Source organism: Puntigrus tetrazona, chromosome 16 (assembly GCF_018831695.1).
Source record: "Puntigrus tetrazona isolate hp1 chromosome 16, ASM1883169v1, whole genome shotgun sequence".
NCBI lineage: Eukaryota > Metazoa > Chordata > Actinopteri > Cypriniformes > Cyprinidae > Puntigrus > Puntigrus tetrazona.
Window position 1 is genome coordinate 24,198,825 of NC_056714.1, and position 10,155 is coordinate 24,208,979.

The window sequence follows — 10,155 nt, forward strand, 5'->3', positions numbered from 1 at the left end:
GATAATGTCATATGATTTTGAAGTGAATGTGTAGGGCTTTTTTTGTTTGTTTTTGGCTTTTGTTTTGTTTTGTTTCATTAACTAATATGCTCTAACACGTTTTATTTTATAATACCCATTTTTTCATTTTATCTGTCTATTTACATAATGTAACCTGTTAAAATGTTTAGTTGTTCACTCTAAATCCTCCACAATTTAACTATTAACGCTATTAGAATTTGTATGTTGACGCTCTAATAATAAAGGAAGCGGAACTAAAATCGCGTTTTCAAAAAAGGAAGGACCATTTTTTTCAGCGTACAAGCTTCGAACCGGAAGTATTCATGGAAGTTTCGTAAGTGCGGTTTGAATCTGTTTTCATGCTTCCACTTGGTATGAACGACTCTTACTTCTCACGAAGCTAATAGGCAGCCTCATTTCATAATGGACAACAGGAGACGACAGAGAGAATCTCCTGTCCGAGATGTAAAGACAAAAATTAAACAAGAAAAAGTGAGTCCCGCGCGGCCTGCTCGTGTCCGCAGATCCAGTTCAGGCTCCAGCCGAGGCAGCAGCAGCCCTCCACCGAGACGACGAGACAGCAGGTGAGCGTCCTGTACCTCACAGCTTGTTTATCTTCATGACTGCTCCGCCGAATAGAGAGATTGCTCATATTTGTTTAATCTGGACTTTCTATCGGAATAGTGTAGCATGTGGTGATGATCAACAGGTCGTTGTATTGTAGTCAGTAGTAACATGCAAGGTGCTTTCTGAACTGTATTTGTAGATCACCTGTCAGAAGAAAGGACAGGTCTCCGGCGAGGAGAGACCGTTCATCTGGTAGACAGCAGGAGAGGTCACCTCGACCCCGGAGAAGTAGAAGCCCGCACCGCAGCAATGACGTTAGGATAAAGCGGGTGAGTTAAACTGATACATTTCAGCTTGTCTTAAGCTAACAAATTATACAATGTCAGACTGACAAGAAAGCTGTTTTTAAATCGGTTAGAAAAACCACAGATGTCTTTGCAGTAGGGAATTAATGGGGGAAGAATTGCACTATAACATAATTTGACTCTTGGATGTACCATTTAATTAAATTAGTATTCAAAAACATTATTATTATTAGTAGTAGTAGTAGTAGTAGTAGTAGTATACATTAGTATCATTATTGCTTTCATTGTGTGTGTTTATTTTTTTTAAATTGTTGATATTTTGGGATTTTACTTAAGCAAAATGTAATTTTGTTTACAAAATGTTATGTATGGTTACATTGTATTATATATAAGCATGCACACACAGTCCTTTAATATGAATTATTTAGCAACTGAGGTTTTATTTTCATTACACGCAGATCACACACACACACACATAACAAGATGATGCAACATGATTCATATGTATTTTTTTAATTAATAGATAAAATATTAGTTGTTTTTATGCATATGTATATGTATAAACAAGAAAATGTATGTAAATGTTGTTTACAGATATATAATTGTAATTACATATTATAAATACTAGATATTTGAAGTGTGTGTGTGTATATATATGTATATGTGTGGGTGTGTGTGTGTATATGTGTGTGTGTATTATACATACAAAGTATAGGTTTTAAGTTTTTGTTTTTAATTACAGGAGCAAGATGATCACCGAGGATCTGAAGCTCATCGGCATCGGGAGAGAAGGGATGATTCAGACGATCGGAGGATGAAGCGCGAGGGAGAGCGGCCTCATCAAAGAGAGCGAGACAGAGAACAGAACAGAAATAGAGGAAGAGAACGCGATGCCCACCTACAACAGCAACAGCAGGCTGAGAGGGAACGGCATAATGAACGGCGGCGGGAGAATCGCCTCAGACAGGAGGCTCAGAGTGGCAGTGGTAATGAGGAGCATGAGTTTGGCGGTGAAGACGCTGGTGATTCTGCACCTGCAGCGGAGAAGGAAAAACCCAACTTTGAACTATCAGGTGCCTTGGTGGAAGATACCAATACGTACAGGGGGGTGGTGATCAAGTATAACGAGCCTCCCGAGGCCCGGATCCCTAAACGCAGATGGCGTTTGTACCCCTTTAAAAATGACGAACCTCTTCCAGTCATGTACATCCACAGACAGAGTGCGTATCTTCTTGGACGCCAGAGGAAGATTGCCGACATTCCTATCGACCACCCTTCATGTTCCAAACAGCATGCTGTTTTTCAGTACAGGTCAGAACAAGAATAAAAGATATTTAGTAAATGGTTAAAGAGAGAGTTCTTTTAAAAATCATAATTCTGTCATTATTTATTCTTCCCCATTTTGTATAACTTTTTTTCTTCTGCTGATGACAATAGACATTTTTATATGTTGGTAACCAAATAGTTTACAGTAGCAGTTAACATCCTTAGTATTTTTTTCCATAACACGAAGGTTAATGTACATCACATTACAATAAAAAAGATAACACTGTAGAATAGGGAACATTTATTCTCTATTAACAAAGACCTTTCCCTCAAAATATTCCTAATTTGCTGCTTATTATTAATAGTTGTTAAGTTTAGATATTGGGTAGGATTAGGGATGGCTTAATTATTACTAATATATGGCTTATATTCTAGAATATAAGATAGAATTCAAGTGTTAATTTCTTCAAAATGATTTCACTTTTGTCTGTAATTTCTGTCTTCTCCAGATTAGTGGAGTTTACACGGGCGGATGGCACCATGGGCAGGAGAGTGAAGCCGTACATCATCGATCTGGGTTCTGGTAATGGAACCTACCTGAACAATCAGCGTATAGAGCCTCAGCGCTACTACGAGCTCAAAGAGAAGGACGTGCTGAAGTTTGGCTTCAGCAGCAGAGAGTATGTGCTCCTTCATGAGTTCTCCGACACAGCCGAGGTTGACGCAAAGAAGGAGGATGAAGAGGACGAAGGCTTGGATGAATAGTTCTTGCGTCAATGTTTACCAAAGTGATCTGTTTTGTGCTGGACTCTTTGAAAGAGTTTCATTGGTAGGAACAGGACCAGCGTGAAATTATTAATTCAGAATTTCCTTATGGACAATGAAAGAATCTCGCTTCAGCCTGCCCAAGTTGTCTGTATGACTCTATTCTCAGGTGGATAGTTTTGTATCCCATCAAACTGTGTGTACAGTGTTGTTCCTCAAAGCAAGTGCTCAATGCCAGAACTAATTAATCTTTAAAAAAAAAAAACATATATTTTGGATACTCTTGAAGTAGTGCATATAATGTCCAGGTTTGGTTACTGTAAATATACTGGCTGTATTTGATGTGAGTGCTTGTTTTAATGTCTTTTAGTTTGTAGTCTTTGTGATTAGATACATTCTGTGTCCTGGTTAGCTGAACCAATCTTTTTTTTTCCTCCAGCAGATGATCATCATCATGGTTATGGAGACTCATCTGAATATTATATAAAACATGGCATCTTTCTTTAGATATTTTTTTGTTCATATTTGATTTTTAGATGTTTTGTATTGTAAAATAAAGATGGATAATAATGAATGTTGGTCTTTTGATTAACTATATTGTAAGCGTATATGATGAACGATAACCCAGACATTATTCCTTTGACAACCAAAATGATGTATTCAGTTAATTTAGTATTATATATTTCATATTTTAATTACGTTTAGTATTTATCACAATATAGCCTACAGAGTGCTCGGAGACATACAGATCACATCTTGGCCTTCGAACAATATATTATTCTTCGTAAAAACAGTTTCGTTCGATTTATGAAGTACGGTTCTATAAAGTTTTTTGTTTTCTCTTAAGACGAGCCGCAAAGTAAGTTTTGCGCGACTTTTATTTTGAAATCCTCAACATCCGGTTTCCGTCACGTTTATAGCGTCATGTTGGAGCGAAGTAATTCACTGACTTTCAAAGGTTTGTGTACATGTTTTGTTCTATACATATTTGTTTTACGATATAAGATGTATTTGGTTTCACATATACAATAATTCTAGTTTAATGTGGTTTCGTCCTATCTGTCTGAATGAGTTTGTTTACAGGTGCCACTATTCCCGCGCTACAGTAACGTTATCTATTCTTTAGTATTTATATTTTACATAGTATTTACATACTAATAAAAACCGATAAACCGTTATCATCACCTATTTTAAGTTCCCCTTTATTCTTCAATCTCTTGAAGACAGTTTATCCAATGAAAATTCTGTCATCACACCTTCATGTGGTTCAGTGATTGTTATTTCCCCCCAACATTAAAAAACGTGAAGTCTTTTAGCTTGAAAACAATCTTCTCTCTCTTTTAGATGTAGCTTAGTTTCTTCAGTTACGTAGCGGTGAACCTGCATCATCATGACATCATCAAATCCTCCAAAACCAGCCCTACGTTTTGGCCAGGTTGTGATTGGTCCACCTGGCTCAGGTAAAACCACTTACTGCCGGGGGATGCAAGAGTTCCTCAGCCGCCTCGGGCGCAAGGTGGTCGTTGTGAACCTGGATCCTGCCAATGAAGGCCTGCCTTATCCGTGTGCCGTGGATATATCCGAGCTCATCACCCTGGACGATGTGATGGACGGTCTAAAACTTGGCCCCAATGGTGGCCTTATCTACTCTATGGAATACTTAGAGGCAAATTTGGACTGGTTAGAGAACAAGCTGAAAGACCACCATGACTGCTACTTCCTTTTTGACTGCCCAGGTCAGGTGGAACTTTACACTCACCATAATTCAGTGAAGAACATATTTGCACAGTTGTCGAAGTGGAATTTCAGGGTAAGTAGATGGTGAGAAAGTTTCTTGAACTCCTCTCGCGATTTAAGAAGGTATATTTCCTGATTTTGATCTAATATTGGCAGCTGACCGCAGTGCATCTGGTGGATTCCCATTACTGTGCTGATCCGGCCAAGTTCATCTCTGTATTGTGTACGTCCCTGTCCACCATGCTGCACGTTGAATTGCCACACGTCAACGTGCTCTCAAAAATGGACCTCATTGAGCAGTATGGCAAACTTGGTAAGTTAATAAAGTCCAGACTGATGCAGAAATGCCCGATTTGTGGATATACTGTAATTTAATACCAACGCTTTTTTTAAGCATTCAACCTAGACTTCTACACTGAGGTTCTGGACTTGACGTATTTGGTGGAGCATCTTTCCTTAGACCCTTTCTTCAAAAAGTTTCACCACCTGAATGTGAAGTTGGCTGAAGTGATCCAGGACTACAGCTTGGTGTCTTTCGTACCTCTCAATGTGCAGGTTAGTGCTCAATTTTGTAATTATAATGAGATGCATGCACGATTTTTCACCGTTGTTATTTCTATACAGGACAAAGAAAGCATGACTCAAGTTCTGAGAACTGTGGACAAAGCTAATGGCTACTGCTTTGGAGACCTGGAGGAAAGGAACCTGCAGGCTATGATGTCTGCCGCAGTTGGAGCTGACTTCCAGTTCAGCACGTATCCTTGTCATGCTGTTTACTTTTCTGTTTTTGTGGTTGTTAACACACTTCTGTTTTCTGCAGTCACGTGGTTGAATTTTGTTTGTCCTTAAGCATTTGACTCAGAACTCTTAGTGTACAGGAGAAATACGTGGAAGCCACTGAGAAGACTGTGGAGGATGAAGTTATGGATTTGTGACCATTTTTATATTGATTAAAAAAAAACAAAAAAAGCTATTTGCAGAGGTCTTATTTCTCACATTCAAACACATTGCATGCACGCTAAAATTCCACAAATGAACAAAATAAAAGAACTATTAAAAGATAGGGTTTTTTTTAAACATTTTTCTCCGCACCGAAATTTGTGCATTAACAGAATAGTTTAAATGTTTTTAAATAAAAAAAGTTCCAGTAACAAAATTAAAATCTATGCACACATGCATTGCAAAATGTTTTCTACACAAGCAATAATTAGACAATTTATTGCATTAGATGCGACTTTACAAGGAAACAAATTCTTATTTTGTAATAAAGACTTTTGTTTGTTCTGTATCTTAGAAACAATGTGCTTATGTATCTAAGCAAAGTACTGTTTGTCCACAGTAAAACTAAATCTTATTGTTTCAGCTTGAGTTGCACTGATATAAGGAAACTGAGAATGATTGTTCAGGCTTTCGTAGACATGCGTCTTAGTGTTTGAGAATGAATGATTTGATGGGTAAATAGATTAATTCAATTCCTCAATTTATTGATCAGTGTGTGAGTGCAGTGGAGTATCGCCACTAGGGTTCGCTATCGTAGCGGTTACGTGTTCACACAATATAGTAGTCAGCTTTTTCTCGTTTATCACAATTTTGAAAAACTGCAGTCGCCTGAATTTTAATTTTGTGGCCGAATTACAGACGATTTACGACAAACGAATCGTTCAAACAATTAACAAATAATTGACGTGCTTAAATGCATGAAATTTGGATAATTTATAAGCGAATCCACGAACGCTGCGGGGTTTTATTATTTGGTACACCCTTGTAAAACAGCACATAAAGGTTCTGGTTTCGTTGTTTGGTGTACGCATGTTTTCTTTCCCGCTCTCCTGATACATGGCGCGTAATTTGCTAACTTGTGGCAGAGAACCTTTATCGAGCCGGAACACCTTTCTCATCATGTGTAGTCTGGACCTTGAAAAGGCCTTCTCACTCGCGGAGGAACACAGGAATGCATTGTACACGAAAGGGAGACATGACAACTATGTTAGATAGTGCTCGGTGTTTGTTGAACTCGCCTTTTTGGTCATGTTTTTCTTCCCAATATCAGTTACATATGATCTAGTCATTTAAGCTTATATGCGAAAGTGCCACAGCATCCCTTTAGGAATAAATCTCCACATCAGTCACCTTAACACATACTTGTGCGAGCCACGGAAGTATTCCGGGAACCAGAAAGAAGTGCTTCGCCTCTTAGCGCACTCGGTTTGAGAATTGTGGAAAACGCGGAATGGATTACGATCGTTATATCGCACTCTAATCACGCCCGTGACAGTAAGATGACTTAGTAACATTTACATATAACTAAATACGCTGCGATGTACGCTTATAGATAGCTGAAAAAATAATGTGAATATTATAATATCTTTGTAATCATCGCACAAACAGGACTGCGCTATACCACGAATTCACTATGTATGTGTCATTAGAACCTCATGTGCTAGAGAGCGTTACCCAGGCCAGTTTTAAAAATCCAGTCCACGTTTTAGTCGAATCTGCAGGGTAAAAACAGGAGGCAGACAGGGAATGGAGTTGGCAATGTGAAATCTGTTTCTGCTTTACAGGGTCTGAGTATGTGCAAGCTTGGCACTATATTTGCTCCAGGCATCATTTGGGGTGATTAAAAGAAGTTTAGATATTTTCAATGTCACATGAACTACTTAGTGAATGCATATTACACTCAAATAGTAAAACTGTTTATTTATCCGGTTACTTTTCTCAGTTTACTTTTATTCAGGGCTATGATTTCACAATATTTGATATTTCAGATATAATAAAGTTGACAGTGACACGAATTGTTGCACATTTTAGAACAAATGTGCAATAAACTATTTGCTGGTTACGGTTGTGGTACTAAATTTAGAAATGGTAGAAATTATGCATACATTGTAGGCCAAGTAATCCTTGGTTGCAAAAAGTAGGCAATACGATGTGCTTATATATTGTAAGTCATATAGTGTATAGAGCATTGCATGTATTTGTGTATGTGTGTGTGTGTGTATATATATATATATATATATATATATATATGTGTGTGTGTGTGTGTGTGTGTGTGTGTGTGTGTGTGTGTGTATATGAGTAGTTGATGTATGAATGTCCTATGGTGTAAAAAAAAACTAACATTGAAGATAAACCTCATGCTATTGGTAAATCTGCGATGAACTGATATATGTTTCTCATGTTATTTGTATGCAATTTAATTTTTTTCTACATTTTTGCTATGTCACATCATAGAACACGGTCCAATTTTTATTTGTGAACTACCCATATATATAACACACGACTTATAATATTGTTTTTTATTTACTTTTTTCTTTTCAAAAAACTTCAGGCCAAAGTTTCCATAGTTTTTCCTCGGGCAAATGATGTCACCACCAGCACATATTTTTTTTTATTGTCATGAATGCCATGAGTGTGTGCCGAACACACGATTATGCCCCAGTTATGGTTTCATATGGCTCTCTGGAGTGGTACTTCCTTCCCTAGCACACTTCAGAGAGTAATTTTGTGTGTGTGACGGCTGCCCAGCAACCTGCTGGCTGAGGACCAACTTCCTTGTGTCTGCTCTTGCTACTTTATGGATTCCCATGTGGGGGTGTGTCTGAGAACAAGGGATTGAATGAAACTCTGATTGAATGAAGGGCTCTGCTGAGCAGTTTCCTCCCTTTACCAGCAGTGTATACATGTGGCTTATTGGCGCACTGAGGGTCATGAAAGGGTTTGAATACACATGGTTTTGTTTACACAGAAAATGTGCCATACTTTGTACTCTGCCTCATTAAAACTGTTGACAAACAAGGACAGATGAAAGCAGTGCTTGTTTGGCTTTCATTTTTTTCACTTGGAAATCTCAGCAAAATCATTATATATCTTCCAGATTTCATTCTTGTTCAGTAATTTTATGCAATGAACAGTGTATTTAAAATGGCATCTCATGCCTTTTAAAGAAGGATCATGTAAAATCTATTACATTTTTCACTATTTGGTTTCTCCCAAACATGTTAAAATTGATCAAACATTCACTATATGGATGTTTTACATGTCTGCTTGCAGTAAATATCACAGTTCAAGACTGATTTATGTTTCGCATTGATTGGCTTTCTTGTAGCTTAACTGGTAGATCTCGATGCTCGCAACACCAAGGTCATGGGTTTGATTCCCATGGAATACTAATACTGCCAAATGCATACACTGAATCAGGGTTATTGCTGTTAGCTACAACCAAAACATTTTCATTACTTGAAATAAAATGAATATTAGTTCAAATAAAACATACTTGTCAGCTTAATCAGCTGTATATTTTAGCTAGTTAGTCAAGGCGACATTTCTCATTATGGTTAGTTTAGCCTCAAGTACTAATTTAACTAAAACTAAAACTGACAGTGTACAAATAAAATACATATTTAAAAAAGGAAAGCAGAAAATATCGAAATAAAATAACATTAATATTACTTATATGAGCATAAAATGAAAGTGTACTATTGCAACATTAAATAATTATTTAATATAGCGTTATAAATTCATTTTTAGATGATATATATACAGTTCTGATAATTAACTTTCGGCAATTATCTCTGCTAATTTGTTGTATATAATAATAACAGCATAATTTATATTTAAGCTATCAAATCTTTATAGATAAGATATAAATATAAGATATAGATAATCTCGCTCATCATTTTGTCTGTCAAAGGTTTCAAATATTTAACAAAGAGATGCTGGATCTCCAAATCGTAGATATGAAACGCTTTATAACAGCTCCCATCAATTATTTATTTTACTCTCACATTCTTTGCTGTAAGATGAAACGTGGGGAGAAAAACATTTCCCAGATTCAACATGCTGTTAAAAAGTGACAGAGAGAATCTCCCTACTTCACAGGACACAGGCAGAGTTGGCCAGCAATGCTAGCGGCTCTGCATTGCATTAAGGTTGTGCGCTGTGCTGCTCTGCCCATCCCCCATACTGAGATACCAAAGCAGAGTTGTGCTGCTTTTGCAAGCAGCAAAGCTTCAGCTCGAGTGAGAGGCAGGCAGGGAGAGAGGGGGTGGGGAGAGCAGAGAACCAGAGACGGTGTGTTATTCTCCTAAAAAGATATTTTTCCCCAGAGATCCTTTCTCTATCTCTTTTTAGATTCCAAACTGAACCACAGTATAAATAGATGGGCTTATTTTGTGATGATAATGTATTCTGCCTTTCAACCACTTTGTGTGGTTTATCTGATTTTCTTCTTTACTCGTGCTCTCTCCCTCCCTCTCGTTTTTCATTTTCACTTCCTGCTTGCAGACTAGCTCAACCCACCACCAACCCTCCCTTCTCTTACTTTCCTAACGCATTTCAATCAGCACAACCCCCTAAAACAGTGTTTCTCAACCGGTTTGACTGAACCAACACTGTGCCAAAACTGTTTTTCGTATGAAATGATAGCGAAATGCATTGAGAAATGCACATACAGGCCCCTACTATATTAAATGTATTAACATAACTACAGCTGAAAGGCAAAACTTGCTATTTT

At 37.5% G+C, this 10,155-nt stretch overlaps 2 protein-coding genes across 2 annotated transcripts; both read left to right on the top strand.

Annotated features, from left to right (window-relative positions):
• The first annotated feature begins 298 nt into the window (after window positions 1-298).
• snip1 (Smad nuclear interacting protein) lies at window positions 299-3,477 on the top strand. The gene is made up of 4 exons (XM_043259998.1): window positions 299-584; window positions 767-896; window positions 1,615-2,183; window positions 2,648-3,477. Exons 1-4 carry the CDS (start codon window positions 424-426, stop codon window positions 2,901-2,903), a joined length of 1,116 nt encoding a protein of 371 aa, XP_043115933.1. The 5' UTR covers window positions 299-423; the 3' UTR covers window positions 2,904-3,477.
• Window positions 3,478-3,772: 295 nt separating this feature from the next.
• gpn2 (GPN-loop GTPase 2) lies at window positions 3,773-5,620 on the top strand. The gene is made up of 6 exons (XM_043260292.1): window positions 3,773-3,861; window positions 4,248-4,713; window positions 4,797-4,953; window positions 5,035-5,195; window positions 5,265-5,395; window positions 5,503-5,620. Exons 2-6 carry the CDS (start codon window positions 4,294-4,296, stop codon window positions 5,573-5,575), a joined length of 942 nt encoding a protein of 313 aa, XP_043116227.1. The 5' UTR covers window positions 3,773-3,861; window positions 4,248-4,293; the 3' UTR covers window positions 5,576-5,620.
• The last annotated feature ends 4,535 nt before the right edge of the window (window positions 5,621-10,155 follow it).

What these genes read in the sequence shown, in the direction of transcription:
- snip1 (XM_043259998.1), top strand. Translation starts at nt 424, where the DNA reads ATGGACAACAGGAGACGACAGAGAGAATCTCCTGTCCGAGATGTAAAG. An exon ending in CCGAGACGACGAGACAGCAG is followed by an intron (nt 585 to 766) that starts GTGAGCGTCCTG and finishes CTGTATTTGTAG; the next exon opens with ATCACCTGTCAGAAGAAAGG. An exon ending in CATGCTGTTTTTCAGTACAG is followed by an intron (nt 2,184 to 2,647) that starts GTCAGAACAAGA and finishes TGTCTTCTCCAG; the next exon opens with ATTAGTGGAGTTTACACGGG.
- gpn2 (XM_043260292.1), top strand. Translation starts at nt 4,294, where the DNA reads ATGACATCATCAAATCCTCCAAAACCAGCCCTACGTTTTGGCCAGGTT. An exon ending in TGTCGAAGTGGAATTTCAGG is followed by an intron (nt 4,714 to 4,796) that starts GTAAGTAGATGG and finishes TAATATTGGCAG; the next exon opens with CTGACCGCAGTGCATCTGGT. An exon ending in TCGTACCTCTCAATGTGCAG is followed by an intron (nt 5,196 to 5,264) that starts GTTAGTGCTCAA and finishes ATTTCTATACAG; the next exon opens with GACAAAGAAAGCATGACTCA.